Source organism: Carcharodon carcharias, chromosome 14 (genome assembly GCF_017639515.1).
Source record: "Carcharodon carcharias isolate sCarCar2 chromosome 14, sCarCar2.pri, whole genome shotgun sequence".
Lineage (NCBI taxonomy): Eukaryota > Metazoa > Chordata > Chondrichthyes > Lamniformes > Lamnidae > Carcharodon > Carcharodon carcharias.
This window is the reverse complement of record NC_054480.1, coordinates 18,640,096-18,662,338: the sequence shown is the minus strand read 5'-3', so window position 1 is coordinate 18,662,338 and position 22,243 is coordinate 18,640,096. Positions and strand designations below refer to the sequence as shown.

General features: G+C 42.7%; 1 protein-coding gene across 2 annotated transcripts in view; it reads left to right on the top strand.

Moving 5' to 3' along the window:
• Nucleotides 1-22,243, top strand: part of top1l (DNA topoisomerase I, like) — a 79,691-nt gene that overhangs the window by 5,740 nt on the left and 51,708 nt on the right. Inside the window, exons 1-2 of one of the 2 annotated variants that reach the window (XM_041204042.1) lie at nt 3,965-4,036; nt 7,504-7,642. Coding sequence is in view for 1 of the 2 variants with exons in the window: in XM_041204041.1 (XP_041059975.1) it covers nt 7,504-7,642 (139 nt within the window). In the remaining variant the exon portion in view is untranslated. Of the gene's footprint in view, nt 1-3,964; nt 4,037-7,503; nt 7,643-22,243 lie in introns of those variants that run through there. The other variant, XM_041204041.1, reaches the window with a different exon arrangement.

The following is a 22,243-nucleotide window of genomic DNA, read 5'->3' as shown; positions in this document are numbered from 1 at the left end:
AGCTTGTTATAAGCTCTATAGGGATAAGTGATAACCTGTGATAAGTGTGAATTGTCCGCCAACTTTGATTGCTTTCCTAAGTGATGGATTGGCTTGGTAGCAACCTTGATCTGGCCAAATTTGATGTCAGAGTATCCAGGTTGTAGCTTAGGGCCATATAGCTAATTGTAGTACCACTGTTGGAATGATGGCCTGTTGTGAGTGTTAATACACCTATATTATAATGGCTGGGTGTGGTGGTGCACAGGGAACAATATCCATTCGAATAACTTTTTAAAGCCTGGCTTGACACCAAGTTTTCTTTTGTTTACGTAATGCCATGCAAAACCCTCAAATTTCTAACATAACCTGGTGTTTTCCTGTTAATGTCGGAAGTAGATGAGCAATACATGGGGCAACGTTTTTCAAAGCTTCACGTTTTAAAATGTGACAGTTTAAAAAATAAGGGGTCTCCCATTTAAGATGGTGATAAGATGAAATTTTTTTGAGGGTCATGAATTTTTGGAAAGCTCTTCCCCAGAGACCAGTGGAGGCAGAGTCAAATGAATGTTTTTAATGCAGAGGCAGATAGATCCTTGACTAACAAGGGAGTCAAAGGTTATTGGGGGTAGGTGGAATGTGGAGTTGAGGCCATAATTTGATCAGCCATGGTCTCATTGAATGGCAGAGCAGGCTCAAGGGGCTGAATGGCCTACTCCTGTTCCTAATTTATGTGCATATGTACATGTTTGGGTAGGAGATTAAAAAGCTTGAGGCCCCTTTTTCATCAGTAAAGTAATGAAAGGGGTCATCAACAGTGCTAACAAGCGGCACTTGCTTAACAAAAACTTGCTCACTGGCACCCAGTTTGGATTCCACCAGGGCCACTCAGCTCCTGACCTCATTACAGCCTTGGTTCAAACAGGGGCAAAAGAGCTGAACTAACGAGGTGGGGCGAGAGTGACTTAAAATCAGGGCCGCGTTTGACCAAGTGTGGCATCAAGGAACCCTAGCAAAACTGGAGTCAATGGGAATCGGGGAAAATTCTCCACTGGTTGGAGTTGTACCTAGCACAAAGGAAGATGGTTGTGGCTGTTGGAGGTCAGTCATCTCAGCTTCAGGACATCACTGCAGGAGTTCCTCAGGGTAGTGTCCTCGGCACAACCATCTTCAGTTGCTTCATCAATGACCTTCCTTCCATCATAAGGTCAGAAGTGGGGATGTTCATTAACTGCACAATGTTCAGCACCGTTGGCAACTCCTCAGATACTAAAGCAGATCATATCCAAATGTAGCAAAACCTGGACAACATCCAGGCTTGGGCTGATGAGTGTCTAACATTTGTGCCACACAAGTGCCAGGCAATGACCATCTCCAACAAGAGAACATCTTAGCATTGACCAGAAACTGAACTGGACCAGCCATATAAATGCTGTGGCTACAAGAGCAGGTCAGAGGCTAGGAATCCTGTGGCGAGTAACTCACCACCTGACTCCCCCAAGGCACAAGTCAGGAGTGTGATGGAATACTCCCCACTTGCCTGGATGAGTGCAGCTCCTGCAACACTGGAGAAGCTTGACCGTCCAGGACAAAGCAGCCCACTTGATTGGCACCACATCCACAAACATTCACTCCCTCCACCACTGTTGTATAGTGGCAGTGGTATATACTGTCTATAAGATGCACTGCAGGAATTCACCAAGGCTGCTCAGACAGCACCTTCCAAACCCACATCCACTAGTATCTAGAAGGACAAGGGCAGCAGAAAGATGGGAACACCACACCTGAAAGTTCCCCTCCAAGTCAGTCACCATCCTGACTTGGGAATATATCGCCGTTCCTTCACTGTCGCTGGGTCAAAATCCTGGAGCTCCCTTCCCAACAGCATTTGGGTGTACCTACACCACATAGACTGCAGCGGTTCAAGAAAGCAGCTCAGCACCCCCATCTCAAGGACTGGGCAAAAAATGCTGGCCAGCGAAGTAACTGAATTTTTTTTTAAATGCGACATGAGTGTGGATTTCTCACTAGGCAGGAGGACCATGGAAATAAGCCATAATTTGATGTGAAACATTGCAATTTAAAGGAGAGTTAGTGTTAGGGAAAAGGAAAGGAACAAAGATGTTCTGGCCCAGCATTCCACATGCCTGAGGAAAAACTATAACACCTTAGTAGTGAGAATGGCCCTGCTGCAGCATCATCACAATAGCTTTTCTGGATTGATTTTTCTCAATATAAATTTTCCACATTGCTAATATTAATATTGAAATGTGACTCTTGATTGCTCTTTGCAGGACCTCCTACTAATTTCTTTTGATGTTTGTCATGTGTAGCTTACATTTTTGGGAACCGTATGTTTTTTGAAAAACGAAAAGGAACCGAAACTGATAATTCAAAGACTAAAATAGTTCTGATCCTCAAGGTTGAGATCTCTGGGCATTAGTAATGAGCGAGCAATTAGCTCTCTGGCATCTGAAGTACGTAATTACATTGTTGGTTTGAGTCAGTTATACAGCACAGAAACAGGCCCTTCGACCCATCATGTCTGTGCTGGCCATTAAACACCTATCTATTCTAATCCCATTTTCCAGCACTTGGCCCATAGGGCCAATATAGACGAGGAACAGAACTAGTTTTCTTTCGTCTTGTGTTGAGTGTCCATCAATGCAGGCTCTTCATCACTTTCAGTTTCATCATACTCCAGGCCACTGATCGAAAAGCAGAATACTGCGGAGACTGTAAATCTGAAATAAAAGCAGAAAATGCTGCAAATACTCAAGTTAGGCAGCATCAGTAGAGAGAGAGAGAAAAAGCACAGAGTTAACTGTGTTTCTCTCTCCACAGATGCTGGCTGATCTGAGTATTTCAGCATTTTCTGTTCTTATTTTGGAAGTTTGGCTGTGTAGCTTGGCTGTTATGTCCCTTTTTGATTCTGGATGAATGGCTGGACTTCCATTGGGCAAATTGCTGACTATTGTAAAGGGGTGTTTAATTGGCCAGTAACTCTTTATAGTCTGCTTGCCCTGACCAGTTGCAATCTGAAGCATTCGCCAGTTGGTTTCCAAGATGTTTTTGTGCTGTAGTTAGTTCTGAGTTTGCTTCCTGATTGGGTTTTTTGTTTACCCATCAAAAGTAAAGTTACACAAATGCCAGACAAGAACATCCAGTGAAGACATGAAGAGGCCAGATGAGATAATAGTCCTTTTCCCTTCCCGTTGCAGACTGACTAATTAGATATGGGTCAGTGTGTAACTGGTTAACTTGCCTCTTGAATTGGTAGCTTTGGTCTGCAGTTGTGGTGATGATATCAGAGGGTCATTGTAGTTAGTATCACAATGTAGTTGTACAAGTCTTGGGGGAAGGAATTGTGCCTCCAAGACGGAGGTCAGAAGGCACTGTTTGGACAATGTAGAGTTGTTCTGTCTTTGTACCTCTAAATTATTAGTGCTTCATCGGATTCCGAATGGTTGATTCTACATGTTCAGTTGTTATCTTGAAAAAGGTGAAGAGAGAGATCAGCTTCACACACCTGGCACTGCTCCCACCCCCACTGTGTATCCTCATCTTCTGAAGATGTGAATGCATGTTATGGTTATAATTCTACAGTGTTGGCCTCCTTCTCCAGGTTGTTATTCTTCATAGGCCAACTTAAAGCCACGACTTTATAGGTTATTTGTTGTTAGGAGAGGGTGTTGCAGCTACGTATAATCCTTCCCCTGTTTGAAATTCTGCTGTAAAACAAAAACTGACTGAGTGGGAAGTCTGTTGTTGTTTTCCACCCCCCCCCCCGCCCCCCAAAAAATCCAGAAGATGCTGGTGACTCAGTTATCCCACTGCTGTCTTTAGTTGAGAGCACCATGGACAGATGGAACCAGAAATCACCCTGTTCTGTGCCACACTTCATTGAACCATGCAGTTCACTAGAAAAATGTCTCTTTTTTAAGGGTGTATTGTTTTTAATTTCTTAACTAACTTTCTTCCAAGTACCCTTGATGACGCTGACTGTTGCTGAGCTGCCATTCCAAAGACACCAGAAGTCCTTATGTACTTTGCCCAGGTAGCCATTCTTCACATTTGAACTGTCAGCTATAGTACTTGTCTTGGGCAGAGTTGCACATAAGTCAAATCCAATCCTTTTCCTTGACTGGCTTTCATGTGGGTGCGCCTTCCAGCACAATGCACTGAAACTCGGTGTTCCAGCACAATGCACTGAAACCAGGTGAAGGAATCTTAGTCCCTTTGCTGGAGTAGAAACTGAAGTCAATCATAGCTGGCCAAGCTGAATTTACTTATTGTCTCTGTGCAGGGCTAGAATTGAACCTGGAGTTAGCCATCCAGTTTGTGTGGTTCTCCTCACCAATAATTCACCAAGATAGTAGATTTTGCCTTGTCTTCCATTTATCAATTGACCTTTTGTTAGCAACCAGGGATATGGAAAGGAGTTGAGTTTGTGAAGGTGATTACCCTTCCTTCCCCCATCTATGAAGAAGAAATGTAAAAGTGGAGAGCAATGAGCCCACATCTTTTTTTGGTTGGAATGTGCTGGTACAGAAATACATTCACTGCCTTTGACTTTTAACTCTTGCATGGAACTTGTGCAAAGCAGAATGGAGAGGCTGTATTTTATACTCCTTTCTGGCTTGGGCCCTGTTCCATTCTCTGCTGCCTGATTTGAGAAGGGATTGACAATGATCTCTGATCTCTGCTGGCAATCCTGATAGAGTGACGTGTTACCTTTCCACCCCTCCCCCTCCCAGATTCTCTCCCAATTTTCTCTTCCACATTCCTCTTGAGCCTGTAACTGTAGATGCTAGCTGTAGTTGAGCATAATCATATTCTGACAATATATCCAGTCCAGCATTGTAAGGCAACTACTGTAGATTGTCAAATGATCTGCATTTAAAGTTTGTAGCACTGGTTTCTCATTATGGCTGCTGTTTAGCTTGTTCTCTACATGCTTTAAAGTTACATTGATCAAGACCATAAGGTACTAGCCCTGTGCAAAATGTTGGCTCTGGAAGGTCTTTTTTGTTTTTTGCTTTCTTCTTCCTCTTTACCCCTCCCCTCTCCTGCCCCCTTCCAGAAAGGACCAACAGTTAGTTGGGCTTATACAGACAGGCTAGTTCCCATACAATGGTGCAAGTTTTTCCATTGCGAGGCCAGCTCCTGGGCAATGGTTGTGGCTTCCTCTGGATACCTGGAATATTGTCAGTCCAGGGTGATTTTAATGTAAAACATCCTCGAATATCTACCAGTTTTGACTTAATAGATTTGTGTCTCTCTCTCTCTCAATCCTTTCTTGTATCAGTACAAGTAGGAGAACCAGTTTCTGTCTTGGCTGGCAATATTATACTGCATGCTGTGAACGAGAAAGCCAGATTGCTCGGTCTTTGCAGGAAAATTTTTAAAATTTGAATGAAGAGCACAATACCTTCAGTGAGATTATTTTGTGACCATCCTTCCTGTTTTATTTTGAATGTCACAACTGACTGCATGCAACAAAATGGTGCTGACCTTGATATGACTTGCTTTTACTGTTGTGTTGCAAAGATTGGTTTGATCAGCATGTTCAGGAAAGGTCTCTGATTTTAGCTAAAGTATATTGGGTCTGTATCTGATGCATGAAGTACTTGCCTTGTTTTCCGTTTTGAATCTTTTTTTAAAAAGGAAAGCTTTGTTTTCTTTATTCTTCCTTTCCCACACCACCGACAATTGCCTGTTTTAATCATTAGGGCAACATTCATTCCTGCTCCATAGCACACATTAGTCCTTTTGGTTTTGCAGAGCAATAGAAATAAATCCTGTCACCATTGTTGGGACTGGGTAATAAGTACAAGTTAGCCATATGTAACGTTGACTGTATATATAGTGTTGCGTTCAGAAGGCTTACTGAATCCAGCATCTTGCGTTGACTGTATAGTGTGTTGGGCCTTTAAGAGTTCACACTGGACTCAATAGCCTTTGGGTTTCCTTCCTTCTCCAAATCCCCACCTCCAAGCACAGTGTAGTAATTGCACTTACTGCAAGTGATGGTGACTGCCTCAAAATAAATAAATACTGACAAGGAAGACCATTTGGCCCATGAGGTGGCATAGTGGTAATGTCATCAGACTAGTATTCCAAAGGCCCAGGTTAATGCCCGGAGACAAGGGTTCAAATCCCACCGTGGCAGCTGGCGGAATTTAAATTTAGTTCATAAAAATCTGAAATTGAAAGCTAATCTCAGCTTCATGGACACCATTTCTATCAGTGATTGTCATTAAAAACCCATCTGGTCTACTAATGTCCTTTAGGGAAGGAAATTTGCCATCTGTACCTGCTCTGACCTACATATGACTCCAGACCCACAGCAGTGTGGCTGGCTCTGAAATGGGCTAGCATGCCACTCATTTCAAGGGCAATTAGGGATGGGCAACAAATGCTGGACTTGTCAATGACACCCACATCCCGTGAAAGAATAAAGAGAAAAAAAATCTTTAGCTTGTCCATTTTTAAAAACATCCCTTCAACACAGTATCCAACTGCCTCTTGTGATCCAGGAAGTTTTTAAACTCGCCACCCATGCATCCAGTCCGTATGAGGAACTTCCTGTTATCGATCCTAAATTTGCCATTTACTGGTTTGAATCTTTGTTCCAATTTTCTTATTGTTATTTAATTTGAAGTGCTGTCCTGGATCTATCTTTTCTTATTTAGTTGTTATCTTGCATGTGGTTGCCTCCTGTTATGGTTGTAAAGCTCAGAGTAGCTCCTCCGACCCTAGTCACCAGGGATCAGTCCAGTGGCGCTTTGGATGGCCTCCAGGACTTTAATGTCTTTTTGATGTCTGTAACTGGATGTAGAACGCAAGGGTATGGTTTGAATGTAACTTTGTTCATTCAAATGAATAAGCCTTGCACTTATCACACTTTAAATCTTGTACTTTTCTAATTCATTTTTATTCCTTGGAAATATGAGGTTAATCAAAATCCAATGTGCCTCTCAGCTGACCTCGACTCTCTGTCACTTGTATAATTCTTCAAACAGCCATGTTGCTATCCTGCCACTTTCACTGCATTAAATGAGCAAAACAACTTGATCTACTAATTGTGTACAAGATTCATTTTGGATTCTTGTGATGGCCCAGGCTGATAATTAGCTTGGTTTGACCCGCAGTTTGAATGGAGTTACCAGCCTTCAGTAGGGGAGCTACAGTGTATCTCAGCCTCTTCGGTTGGGGAAGGGAATCAATAGCCAGTGAACCCTGCTGAAAGTATGTCAGAAGGTAGCCAGTGCAAAAGCTGACACCTTCAGAAGACAAGGAAGCATCTTGGTGTGACAAATATTTAGATGACAAGACTGGATGGATATAAATATGCGCAATGCAGTATTTTTGTGCGGTGTGCTTTAAAATGGAGAATTGCAAGAACACCATGTGTTTGTGTAATCTTTATTGCGTAGAAGTTCCAAGACTGCTCACTTTATTGATGTGTAAAAAAGAAACAGAAATGACAGCAGACATTGTTTCTTCCCTATCTACCTGCAGATTCCCACAAGTCTAGCAAAAGCGAAGAGAAACACAAGCATAAAGAGCACAAGCATAAGGAGCACAAGTCAAAGGATCGGGACAAGGATCGCGAGAAATCCAAGCACAGCTCCTCCAGCTCCAAAAATCATAGCAACAGGTAGTGTTGATTATTTGTGCACTTTGTTTACCAACCCCCACCACCAAAATTTTAAGTGTTATGCAGAGCTTGCTTGTTGTATTGAGTGGTACATTCTGGGTTGCTGCGCAGCCACACTCCCACGCGACTTGAAGTACTCCTCGGCTGATATTAGCTTTTCTGATGAACGCAAGTTGAAATTGGCTGTTTTTTGGTGGCCAACCACTAATGTTGACATAGGCAATGACACTTGATATTTTACTTTCTCTCCTCCCTAATATTTGCAAGATGTCAAAGACAGAGAGAATTACAGCTGAGCCTGACTCCGTCCTTGCTCAGTGACATTATTGCTCTCCGATTTGATATTTTTAAAACATTTCCTTTCCTCTCTGAGGACAACTGGGTTTAATGATGTCTCCAGTGCCAATTTGGCACAGAACAGGGATCATCAGGCTTTTCTATTACTCAGAGACTTCATTCCTCAGCCACCAGAACAGCAGAATGTAGGTTTGAACTTCCTCTTTTACCACTATGTCTCTGAAGCCAGTTGGCCTCTATATTTGCCCACCTTGAGTTGGGGATGCGATTTGGGGAGCGGGCGTGGGGTTGAGGAAGGAGGAAGCAACTAATAACATTGAAGGGCAGAAGATTATCTGTTCCAACAGTCTGGCGGTGGGAAGAAAGGGGAGCAAACTCAATCCAAGCATTGAATATGTCTCTCCCTTCCCAGTAAATATGCAGTGAAAGCTGGCATATTATTTGGTTGTGGAGGAAGGTCACAGCCAGTTTTGATTCTATCTCTAACTGGCATCCATTTGCTTACAAGGGTCATTGGATGACAATAGCAACTGAACCTGCTGGATTTTTTTAAATTTTGTTTTGTAAACTTAAGGTACAGTGTCCTTATAGTGCATTTTTATGTGAATTTGCAGCAGAATAGGCTTCGCTGTGATGCCCTCCCAAGTTGAATAAGCAGATGCTTGTATGTGTGAATTCGCATAAAGAATGGCCCCTTTGGTGAGGTGCTGAGGGAGGGCCTACTGGTAACTATGGAATAACTCCCCATGGCGTTGGGAAAGAAAGGATGAGAGTTGACGAGTGTGGGGCTGTGTGTGATTGGGAAGCAAGTATTTGATTTTACAGACAACTGTATAGCATAGCTTATGATTATTAATGAACTATTTTAAATGCCTTCAGGTTTGTACATTTATCTGGCTGGCAAAGACTGCAAGAGTAGACTATGGTTTGGGGTACCTTGTGTAATGGAAGCACATATTTAGAATTTGTTAATGGGTACCAGTGCAATTTCCATCCATTAGCTTGATTGTGTGGAAAGTTGTGTAATGCTCCAAACCTTAGATTCCCAATATGAAGTACAGATGTTTGGAAAACATAGTCTTTTATCTCTTATGCAGGTGTAGTGGGTTGAAATGAAAGATATTTCTAGTTGCTGAGCTTTTGTCAGGGAAATGCATTTTTTAAATTGCCACCTTTTTTGCATTTTTTTTTCTTTACAGCCAACAGTTGTCTTAAATTCCTCTCTCTTGCCTCCTCCATCCTCGTCTCCACAATAAGCACAAGGAGCTCATGGATTTCTTTGTCATTAAAAATCTGAAGATCATGATCTTAGCTGCATCTGTAGTGTCTCTCCCTCCCATTAGCCCACCTGGCTAAACTACATTTAATATTATCCCCCTGTCCTAGCCCTCTAGTCTATTTCCCACTTCCCCTCATCCTTCTGCAAGCTCATCTCATCTATGAGACCCACCTCCTGCTTCCTCAACCTTGTTTCCACCAACCTGCTGACCACTTAATCTCCCCTTCTGGTCCCTGTGTTAGCTGGTATTAGTATTAGCAATGGTTATCTCCTTCTGGTATTGTGTGTCTCTCTGCTTAGATCTGCCATCATTACCCTCTCAAAAAAACTACCTCCCTATCTCCAGTTTCCCTTTCTCCTCTCAAATCCCTGAATGTGTTGTTGCCTCCCTAATCTGTGCTCATCTTTCTCATCTTTCCTGGAACTCCATGTTGGAATCCCTCTAACCTGGTTTCCACTCCTGCTACAGCACTGAATCTGCTCTTATCAAACTCAACTGACATTCTATGTGATAAAGGTAAAGTCCCTTCTTAACCTATCTGCAGCCTTTGACATGGTTGACCACAGCAGCCTCCTCCAACTCTGTCCTACTGTTATCTAGCTGGGTGGGGCTGCTCTTCTTACCTATTATAGCCAGAGCATCAGTTGCAATGGCTTTTCTTCCTGCTCCCACACCATTTACCTCAGGTGTCTCCCAAGGGTCCATCCTTGGCCCCCTCCTATCTACATGCTGCCACTTGGTGACATCATCCAATAGCAAAGCATTAGTTTTCACATGTATGCTGAAGACACCCAGCTCTACCTGATGCCCCTCCGCTGTTGCTAAATTACCAGACTGCTTATCCAACAATCCTCTTCTCTCTTCTCTCCAGTGCGGAACTTCATTATTGCTGAAAAAAATCTTTTTTGTCTAAGCTTTTCGTCTTGCACTCATCAGAACAATTTTTTTCAGTGATTTTCATGGCTTTGTTACTTCTAGATTTGACTATTTCAAAGTACTGCTGGCTGGTCTCCTGATTTCTATCCTCAATGTGAGGTCATCGAAGTCTCTGCTCCTCGTGTCCTTGAGCACGCATTTAATATCTACCTCCTTTTGACCAAATATTTGGTCATCTGACCTAATTGTCTTATGTGACACTCAGTTTATTTTGCAATGCTCCTATGAAGTGCCTTAGGAACTTTCATTATATTAAGGGTGCTGTATAAATATATGGTAGTGATAGATTTTGTTGCTGACAGGCAGCCCAATTGGCCCTGCATAAAATCGTTGGGGGCTTGTGGTTGTAAAATTCTCTGATATCTGCCTGATAATCTGGGTGCAAAGAAGTAGCAATTATAAATGGAAACCCTTGCATGTGGTTCCCATTGCTATTAATTCCTCCTGAAAGCTGATGTGTAAATGCTTTGCCAACAATGCTTGTAATTTGTGTTTCTTGTCTCCCGTACACACCTATTTTGGAGCAGACCAGCCCTTGTGTTACCTTTGTGTGTTGCATTCACTTTGTTGGCTGGTTTCAAACATCTCTAACAATCTTATGATGCACTCTAACCTGTTGATGCCTTACTGTTGAGCCAACAGTGATCTGCTGCTCTATTATGAATTGCCCTCCTGTGTTTTCCTATAGGTGCCAGCTCTTATCAGGGTATGTTCTTCCAGGCATGCCAGAAGTTCTGTTACTGCAAATGGACCATTCATAGTGTTAGAGTGAATGCCCATTGGCTATTTATCATGCGAGCATTGAAGCCAAGTTTAAACCCATCTACAGTTGATTCTCTTGTAGTGACTATGATGGTCGGGGTGGTTCTTCCTGCTTTTCTCCACTCTCCTGTCATCAAGGAACACCAAGATCAATTGTAATACCTCAATTGCTGTTGATGAGATAGGTTAATGTTGGATAGGCTGGGGAATAAAGCTGGAATACTTTGCATGCTATCCCTCTTACATGGGAACTATTTTTACCTACTATGACATTAAGGGAAGTCTAGGCGACTTCCTGTTCAAGCGTAGTAATGAGCATGTTTGCTGCATTTTTGTAGGAGGATAATTGGCGACAGCAAGTTCCAAATGGGAAATTTCCTCTCCTTTGTTCTCAAGTGTTCCTAATGGTTCTTGGAAAGTCACAGATGTTTGCTCTTGAGATAGGAGCACTGACTTCAGGTTATTAATGACCCCAATACCACCAATATTCTCTTGAAGGCAAAAGCCACTCCCCTTAGTTGTATGGCTAATTTGAGAGAGTAACGCACGTCCAGAGCTTGGTGAATTGACGAGGGTATAGTGGGAGGTTAATAAAGCTAATATTTATAGCTAGCTTACATCATTATCGGAGCAGTTTTCAGTGATTGGCAGAGAAGGCTATAGTATTTGAAGTGTCATTTGTGCTGATGGAGAAATGGAAATGTGCCTACAAAAAAGAGGATGAGGCTGGGAATTGATTTCCATTTTGGAGTACCAAATTCCTGATGAGGTTCCCTTGGATTTTGCTATATAGAGCTCCAGTTGTTAGCATTGATTATTTAGTGTGTGGTGACAGGGCTGGTACTCGAGGATGAAGGAGCTCGCAGTTATTAAATTCCAACTGGGAAGAGGATGCAGTGTACTGGAAAATTAGGGAGTCTAAAGGTTAAACCACTTTATGCTAAGGGAATGGAGTTAGATTATGAGAACAGGTTGCATAGACTGAGCTTGTATTCCCTTGAATATATATGCTTAAGGGGTGACCTAATTGTTGTGTTTGAGATGATTTCAAGAAATCGATGGAGTAGATCAAGGAAACAATTTCTTCTGAAGTGGGGGGGGGGGCGGTGGTGGAGTTCAGAACACTGGGGCATAACCTTAAAATTAGAGTAGTACTGTTAAGTGTGCTGTCAGAAGTACATCTTCACAGTGTAATGGAAGTCAGGAACTAATTTCTCAAAAGCTGTGGAGGCTAGATAAATTGAAAATCAAGACTGATATTAATTTTTTTGTTAGACAAGGGTATTAAGGATTACAGAAGGTTACCTAGGTATGGAAATGGAGATAAGCTATAGATCAGCCCACTGGTGATCTAAAGGAATAGTGAAACAGGCTCGAGGGATGGTTTACCCTATTCTCATTCCTTTGTTCTAATGGAAAGGCTAAGAGGCTAAATGTTCCTTTCTGGAAAATGGCATGTCTCAGGATTCTTCTGAAGAAATGACTTATTTCACTATGGTCCAAGATTTGTAAGGGCTTGCTTTGGTTTTATTACTGCAATTTCCCACTTTATAGCAAGGTTGGAAATGGATGCAGTTGCACAGATGGTGCTTGCCCTCTGCTAGTTTTCAAATCATTCAGTGATTGATCGTGATCTTGCTAGTCTATATGCTTAGCTACCGGCTGGCTAATTACTGAGAACTACAGAGTAGCAGACTGTGAATTTGAACATCAAGCTTCAACTTCCTGTTCTGTCTGTCGGAGAGCCTTCTGAGCATGTATGTGTTTGATTGTAATTTGATACTGTGACCTAGCCTGGACTGGTTGGGGAGGGGTGAGACTTTCGTTAATCCTATATGATCTGTCCTCTCAATCCAGATTCTCCATTTGCATATTATATAATTGTAGACATTATCGTTAGCTAACTTCTTCCAGGATGCATGGATAAGGGCACAGCAGTCAGTTAAGCAAGGGGAAAAATCAGCTCTGGCTCCCCTTCACTGACCAGAGAATCCTGCTGGTAAGCTTGTATGCACAGAGCTCTGGTAAGGACCAGCTCACCTGTGATTTCTCTCAAACTTGAAGAGCTTCCTAAAACACTGTCTAGCCTTGTGTATGAGAAAAAGCCACTTGGGTGAGGTACTGGAGGATGGCAGTGCCCAAAAGCCAGGCCAGCTACTGCCTGAGTAATCAAGTTAAAAAAGCCTTGCACCATCTTAACACAGAAAGCATGTAGGAGGATAATACATTCCTTGAGTGATATTTGTATTTGGAAATCTGTGCCTTTTAAATGGAGGAAGAGAAGATGCTCCTTGTTATGGTGACCTCTTTTATATATTTATTTATGGAGTGCTACTCGGATTAAAAATAAAGCTTGCTGATGAATATAGTTAAACAGAACATGCCATATGGTGTGCTACAGTCCTTGATTTACTCAGGAAGTGAGGCATCCCTGGTACCTTGGGTGGAAAGATGCTGTATCCTGTGTTATCTAAATATGTCCAATGTATAAGGAAAGTTTTTAAAGTTGCCAAGTCTTCTGTAAGGCTTCATTTGACCAGTAACAGGAATCTACTAGTATGCCTTCCCAGACAACTCTCTCTCTCGCAAAGGTAATTTTGAATGAAGCATTATTCACTGCAGAAGAAAGTTTGTTCTGAAACGCAAATACCACACGAGGGTTCTATTGCGTGCCAACATGCAGAAACTATACAACTTAAATTTTGGTTTTTTAAAATTCTTTCACAGGATGTGGATGCTGTTGGCTCGGCCAGCATTCGTTACCTATTAATTTCCCTTGAAGGTGGTGGTGAGCTGCTTTCTTGAACCACATGGACTGCTGAGGTGCAGGTACACCTATAGTGCTGTTCGGGAGTTCCAAGATTTTAACCAGCAACAGTGAAGGAACGGCTATATGGTTCCAAGTGAGGATCGTGCCAAGCTTCTTGAGTGTTGGAACTCCACTTGTCCAGACAAGTGGAGAGTATTCTATCACACTCCTGACTTGCGTCTTGTATGCCACATTCAATCAAATGCAGCCTTAATGTCAAGGCAGGCACTCTCACCTTCCCCCTTGCATTCAGCTCTTTGGTCCATGTTTGGACCAAGACTGTAATGAGTTCAGGAACTGAATAGCCCTAGCAGACCCCAAATTAAGTGTCAGAGAGCAGGTTATTGCTTTGTAAGTGCTGCTTGATAGCTCTGACAACTACATCATCACTTTGCTGATGACTGAGAGTAGACTGATGGGGTGGTAATTGACTGAGTTGGATTTGTCCTGCCTTTTATGAACAAGACATCCCTGGGTAATTTTCCACATGCTGGATAGAAGCTAGTGTTGTAGCTGTACTGGAACAGCTTAGGGGCATGGCTAGTTCTGGAGCACAAGTCTTCAGTACTACAGCCAGAATATTGTTGAGGCCCATAGCCTTTGCTACATCCAGTTCCTTCAGACATTTCTTGATATCACGTGGAGAGAATCGAATTGGCTGATGACTGGCATCTACAATGTTAGGATCCTCTGGAGGAAGCTGAGATGGATCACCCACTTGGCACTTCTGGCTGAAGATGGTTGACTGACATGCTGGGTTCCCCCATCATTGAAGGTGGGAACATTTGTGGACCTTCCTCCTCCTATTAGTTGTTTAATTGTCCACCACCATGCATGACTGGATGTGGCAGGACTGCAAAGCTTAGATCTGATGCATTGGTTATAGGATCACTTAGCTCTATCTATCTCATGCTTTTCCGCTGCATGCATGTGGCCCTTTGTTGTAGTTTCGCCAGGTTGACACCTCATATTTTGAGGTAAGACTAGTGCTGCTCCTGGCATACCCTCCTGCGCTCATCAATGAACCAGAGTTGATATCTTGGCTACATGGCAATTGTAGAATGGGGGGATATGCTGGGCCATGAGGTTGCAAGTTGTGGTTGTGTACAGTTCTGCTGCTGAAGACCCACAGCACTTCATGGATGCCCAGTTTTGAGTTGCTAGGTCTGTTTGAAACCTTTCCTATTTAGCACAGTGGTAATGCAACACAACACGTTGGCGGGTATCTTCAATGTGAAGATGGGAGATTCCACAAGTTCTGTGGTGGTCACCCCTACTAATACTGTTATCGACAGATGCATCTGCAATAGATAGATTGGTGAGGATGAGGTCAAATAGATTTTTCCTGGTTGGTCCTCACCACAGACCGAGTCTAGCAGCAATATCCTTCAGGACTCGCCCAGCTCAATTAGTAATGGTGCAACTGAGTCACTCTTGGTGATGAATGTTGAAGTCCCCCATTCAGAGTTCGTTCTGTGACCTTGTCACCCTCAGTGCTTCTTCCAATTTGTGTTCAACATGGAGGAGCACTGATTCAACAGCCGAGGGCAGTAGATAGTAATCAGCAGGAGGCTTCCTTGCTCATGTTTGTCCTGATGCCACGAGACTTTTTGGACTCTGTACTCCATGTTGCAGACTCTCCAGGCAACTCCCTCCTGACTGTATACTACTGTGTCACCACCTCTGGTGGGTTTATCCTGCTGGTGCGTTGGGACATACCCAGTAATGGTGGTGTCTGGAACATTGTCTATGGTATGATTTGGTGAGTATGACTATGTCAGGCTGGTTTTGACTAGCCTGAGACAGCTCTGTAGTTTTGGCACAAGCCCCCAGATGTTAGTGAGGAGGATTTTGCAGGGTTGACAGAGCTGAGTGTGCCTTTGTCATTTCCAGTGCCTTGGTCAATGCCGGGTGGTCCATCTGGTTTTATTCCTTTTTGACTTTGTGGCAGTTTGATACAACCGAGGCCATTTCAGTGGAAATTTAGGAATTAACCATTTTATCTTTTATATGTGTGTTTATTTGTTAACTGGTTTGAAACAGCAAACTCTTTTCATAGTTAATGATGGCACAGGAGGAGGCCATTAACTGTTCATCACTAAGTGCTGAAAACCAGATTGACCAAAAGCTTGGCTGTCATTTGAAGATGCATGTTTTCGTCGTGCTCTTTGAATTAAATTAACCTATAGCTTTACTAAGGTAGAGGGGAAGGATTGAAGGCCTGCTGTGGGGTGAGGTCTGTATTTTGGGATTGCTTTGACTCTACTGAGTAGTACCTTCTTAGACTGGAAAGGAAATAACCAATAGTGACATTCTTTTAGCTTGTCTGAAATTGGTTTGTTGTAAGTGGCATTTTTGGACCCTGCCTCTTCTAGACTTGGAATAATCTTGTATGCCATGCCTATAAACTGCAAACCCAGCTCCTAATCTGTTCTTGCCCAGTAGTAACTGAAACTGGATATCTGTCACACAATTTCAGGTAAAAGATGTTTCATGCAGATAGTACATTTTAAATAATATCTTCATTTAAACAGCTTTATTGAAGTTCTCCATTTATTTCCAATCTGTTACATCCCTCTTCACCCCCACCCAAATGTGCAGCCAAGAATGTGGGCAGGTGAGCCGACACTAGACATGTGCCAGTTTTAGCTCCACATTGGCACATTGTGCTGTGGTAAGATAATGATTCATCGCTGGTGAAATCGCATGACTGTGTGTATCCACCATGAGGCCCACACTACTGAATTTCTCTGCCTACACTTTGGCCGTGTTATGTCAGGAAAGGCTGTAAACGTAATACAGTAATATGTCCCCAGGGTTGGGTAGGGAGACAGCAGTGGGCAGATAGTGGAAGATCACGGGGTCCTGCTGTATACTTTGTACACAAGAGTCCTTGGCATGAGGGGAAAAGAGTATTGTAGTGATTGTCTTGCTGAACTAGGAATGCACTGATATTCTCTGGTATGTACAGCTCTTGCATACTTTTATATTGTACGCAGTTGTGTCTGGACGCTTGTTTCTCCCTGCTTCAGCTGCATTTGCTAGTTTCAATGACCTGCGCAGATGCCACTGCTTCAGAGGCTGGTGAGAATGTGGTTCCAAAAATCTGTTGAATCTTGTTACCAATGAGGAAGCAGTTGTGCAGATCGGTAATCGATTCCTTGTGTTAAACAGTGAACACTAGAACACACTGCAGATCGGAATCATTAGTAAACGTAAGCTAGGGCAGGGTAAACCACAAAACCCCAAACCCCTTCCACACTCCCTGACCAGAACCAAGAAATGACAAAACTGGAGCAGGCTGGTCAGGCCAGCCAATCTATTGTTTATCTGCCACAAGTGGGAGTCTGATCCCATATCCTTTTAGCACCCTTTTTATTGGTAATGGGGCCAATTTCTGCCTCATCAGTCTATTCTTGATCATCAGCAAAGTGTTGGTAGCTCTATCAAGCAGCACTTACTCAGCAATAACCTACTCATTGACACTAAACTTGGGTTCTGCCAGGGCCGCTCTATCCCTGATTTCATTGCAGCCTTGGTCCAAATGTGGACAAAAGAGCTGAACTCCAGAGGTGAGGTGCGAGTGAATGCCTGTGACGTCAAGGGAGCATTTGACCAAGCTTCAAGAGGCCATAGCAAACCTGGAGTCATATGGGAATAAGAGGGGGAAAACACTTCACTGCTTGGAGTCATATCTAACACAAAGGAAGATGGTTGTGGTTGTTGGAGGTCACTCATAGCTCCAGAACATCACTGTAGGTGTTCCTCAGGGTAGTGTCCTTGGCCCAACCATCTTCAGCTGCTTCATCAATGATCTTCTTCCACCACCCCCACCCCTTATCATAACGTCAGAAGTGGGAATGTTCACTGATGATTGCACAAGGTTTAGCACCACTCGTGACGCCTCTGATACTGAAGCAGTCCATGTCCATATGCAGCAGGACTTGGACATCATTCAGATTTGGGCTGATATGTAGCACAAATGTAACTTGCCACTTAAGTGCTGGGCAATGACCATCTCAAACAAGAGAGAATCCAACCACCTCACCATGACATTCAACAACGTTACTGTTGATGAATGCGCGCGCCCCCCCCCCCCCCCCCCCCCACCACCACCACCGACCAAATCAACATCCTGGGGGTTACCATTTACCAGAAACTGGACTGGACCTGGCATATGAATACTATGGCTACAAAAGCATGTCAGAGTCTAGAAGTCCTGAAGTGAATAACTCTTCCCCCTGACTCCCCAAAGCTTGTCCATCTACAAGGCACAAGTCAGAAGAGTGATAGAATACTCTCCACTTGCCTGGATGAGTGCAGCTCCAACAACACTCGGAGCTTCACACAATCCAGAGCAAAGCAGCCCATTTGATTGGCATGCCATCCATCACTTTAAATATTCACTCCCTCCACCACTGACACACAGTGGCAGCAGTGCATACCATCTGCAAGATGCACTGCATCAACTCACCAAGGCTCCTTCGGCAGCACCTTCCAAGCCCCCAACCTCTACCACCAAGAAGGGCAGCAGATGTATGGAAACACCACCTGCATGTTCCCCTCCAAGCCACACACCATCCTGACTTGAAACTATATCCCCATTCCTTCACTGTTGCTGTATCAAAATCCTGGAACTGTCTCCTTTAACAGCACTGTGGGTGTATACATACACGAAATGGACTGCAACAGTTCAAGGAGGTGGCTCATCACTGCCACCTCCAGGGCAGTTAGGGATGGGCAATAAATGCTGGCCTAGCCAGTGACACCGACATCCCATGAAAGTATATATATTTTTTTAAAATTAATGACTTAAATCGCTTTTTGAAAAAAAATTGCTCTCTATTCTCAATCTAAGTAATTACTTGTACGCTAAAATCTATATCCGGCATGTGGGGGGAATGGGGGTTACCAGTTCATCAAAAATGCCGATTGACAGGGAGTTCCATTTACAGCTGAAAGACAGTGCATTACTTGTAGCACAAAGTATTATGCAAGTGCTCAGGCCGTGAAGAAGCTTTTATAACCTCTAATCTTCAACAGTACATTAAAACATGTTTAAAATAATACAGTAAACGGGGACAGGTTCTAGATAACTTTCTAATTGCCTCCGGTTGGAAAAGTGATTATGTATTAGAGGAATATCAGAAATTCCAATTAGAGAATTCTGGTTGGTGGATTGCCAGATAATACCAAGTTTACTGTATTCTTAAGCATACTAGTGAATCTGCTGTATTAGAGCCTTTTTCTTCTAGCATTGAGCCCAGAACTGTGCACAGTTCTTCCAAATGGTTCTCTGTATATGCAGATCGTCAACTCTCTTGACATAAAACAGCCAATCAAAAGGAAAATTGAAAGAGATGCATAAATGGCAGCTGTTGCTCCAACCCACGGTTAAAGTTACTCTCCCACCCTTCATGGATTCACTATTGCATCTTGACTCTTGCATCCTATACCTACTTGAGCTGTTGCTTTTAATGCCTTGTGAACCAGAGCCCCAGGTCCCTCTGCCCTCCCACATTTAATTTAATTGCTATTTTGGGCTATCTCCTGTTTAACTGGCCTAATTTCATCTGTCACTTTTTTGCCCAGTCCACCATTTCTGCTGGCTGCATCTTCCTTGGCCTTCAGTTATTTTATATACCTCCCAGAGTACAAATCCAGACACCATCCCATTTAGCTGCATATTCATTATCGCTAATGTGAACAGAGATGATCCTAGAACAGAATCCTGTAGGACATTACCACCAACTTTGAATCATTGGAAAAACTGTGCATGAAGCCTATTCCGACTCTACTCTTCCAACTGGTTCTTAATCCAATTTGCTACCATCTGACTAATTCTATATTCCTTAATGTTCTCCACTTTTTTTCCTATGTAATACCTCATCAACGGCTTTTTCAAAGCACATTTTTCCTACGTCCACTTCATTTCCCTTATACTCGAGATATCTAATCTCCTCAAAGAACTCCTGGATTTGTTAAGAGCAATCTTCCTTTCTGAAATCCATTTTGACTGTGTTTAATTATTTTCTGTCTATATAATTCATCTTGTCAAAAGACTCCTATCAAAATATTAAGCTAATTACCCTGCAATTGTCCAGGTCAGCTCTGTCTCCCTTTTGAAAAATGGGTATTGCAATGACCACTCTTCAATCCTTGAGCATACCTCAGTTCTTGATAATAGAACCCTGACATATAATTTCTAGGGCCTCTGCTGTTTCTTCTCCAGTTATGGGTTTTTCATGTATCCCATCACATCATCCTACTTATCTTAACAGTATTAAAGTTAGTTCTGAAAAAAGGTCATCAATCTAAAACGGAAACAGTCAGCTCTGCTCAGCATTTTTCAATGCTTTCTGTATTTTATTTCTGATTTCCAACATCCACAATGCCTGGCTTTTCTTTAATACTATCTTGTTTTATTTGAGGTAACTCCTTTTGTCCTCTACTAAATTGTTACTTTCACCTCTTGTGGTCCCACCTCACATTTAACATTACTCTTAGAATTTTTGGGGTCTGACCCCCGTGCTCACTTCATATTTTCCTTGTCTCTCTCTTAACCTCTTTCCTCATAATCAAGAGGGACTGGAAGAAAATCCCATATTTATAGGCACTAGGTGCTGTTTTGAATTTTAATTTGTTTCTAACCATTTTATCTATGGTATCTTGAAACTTGACACAGTCTTTGTTAATATTTATTCTGCATTTTTATGGTGCCTTTCATTTTTCAAAAAAATGAAGACTCATTTTAGTATGCTGTTCTGACTTTGATATTAAGATGTCTTTGCAGTGCAGCACTGCCTCACTGGTGTACTGCAGGTGCCAAGGGCTCAATGGAGAAATCTGGGTGCTGTTGGCTGACCTGAATTTTTTTTTCTTCACTGACAACTCCTTCCCTCCCACAATAGAATGTCAAAGACTTGTCTCATTTCTCCTGCCTACTCTCTTGGAAATCAGCTAAAAAGAAATACTTGCATTTATACAGCACTTTTTTTACAACCACTAGACATCTCAAAGCGCTTTATAGCCATGAAGTACTTCTGAAGTGTAGCAGCCCCTGCCATAATGTAAGAAATGTGGCAGCCAATTTCCACACAGCGAACTCCCACAAACAGCAGTGTAATAATGCCCAGATAATTTTTTGATGTTGGTTAAGGGATAAATATTGGCTAGAACACGGAATAACTCCCCAACTCTTCAAGATAGCCCCATGGGATCTTTTACATCCATCAAGCAGGCACATGGGGCCTCAGTTTAACAACTCGTTTGAAAGATGGCACCGCTGAGTGCAGCACTCCCTTAGTATTACACTGGAGTGTCAGCCTTGATTTTTTTTTTTTGCGCTCCAGCCTTAGAGCGGGACTTAAACCTGGAACCTTGCAGTTCTCGAGATGAAAGTGGTGCTGACTGAGCCGCAGCTGACAATTGGTATTTCTATGCACTTACCTTTCCTGTGTGGCTAGAGCCCCAACCCCCACCGCCCCCACCCAGCACACCACCACCACCTCCCCAGCAGGCCCACAGAAATCCAGAGTGACCAAAATTTTTCAGGCCAAATCATCGAAGTAACCAACACGCAGTGTCAGTAAGATGAATCTGATTTGCTACTGGACAGTAGAGTCAGAAAATATGAATTTCAGTTTGCAAGATCTTCATTCATATAGATTATATGTTTGGACCAACTTACTGGACAAAGTACTAAAGGGAAGAACTTTTGGTTCCGCAGAATGCACGTGGATGTCAAATGGGAAAGTTGAAGTTGCAGAGATGCCAGTTTTTAATCAGCTGAACAGTCTTCTCATTGCTAACTTTTCTAGTGTCTTTTTAAGGTTTCTGGACCTAACCAGTTTTTTTTTTTTCAGGATATGTGTTTGATGGAAAGACAGCAGTCTGTGAGGACAGCATGTGGATTCTGGGAGGGTGGTGGAATGTCAATGAGGCACTGTTTTTAAAACTTGATGGACAGTTGGCAACAGGCTGACCGAGCTGGCAACACAGAGTCGTCTGCCAGTGAGGAAAAACCTTAGCTGTATTTTGTGAAAGGGGAAAAATGGCACCCAGCCTGAAGCTGTGTTCAAAAGCTGAGGCCACCTTTCTTGGTGCAAAGTTAGCATGGCAACTTGCCCTCTACCTTCCCACTTAGGCCTTGTATGCATTAACTCTTCTGGCTGGTTCAGAGAGAATGCTAAAGTCAAATGTTGCAACCGTTTCTATCTTGTGCTGAAGTTCATTATGCTATCACCTATGAACTTTTACTGATTATTTTCTTAAGGGAAATGTGTGGAGAAATATTTTTGATAAGTAGGTTGAAGCTTCTATAAATTTATAAATTTGTCAGTGAAGGCATTGAATTGTGAAACTTTCAGCATTATGCATCACCAGTGAAAAGATGGTTTAGCGCTTTGATTGAACTTTTCACTCAAGACCATTATCGATTAAGAGCAGCTCATTTTGGTGTCGATGAATGGCCACACCATTTCAAATTAGGCCATTTTTCTTTGTCTGAAAGGGGAA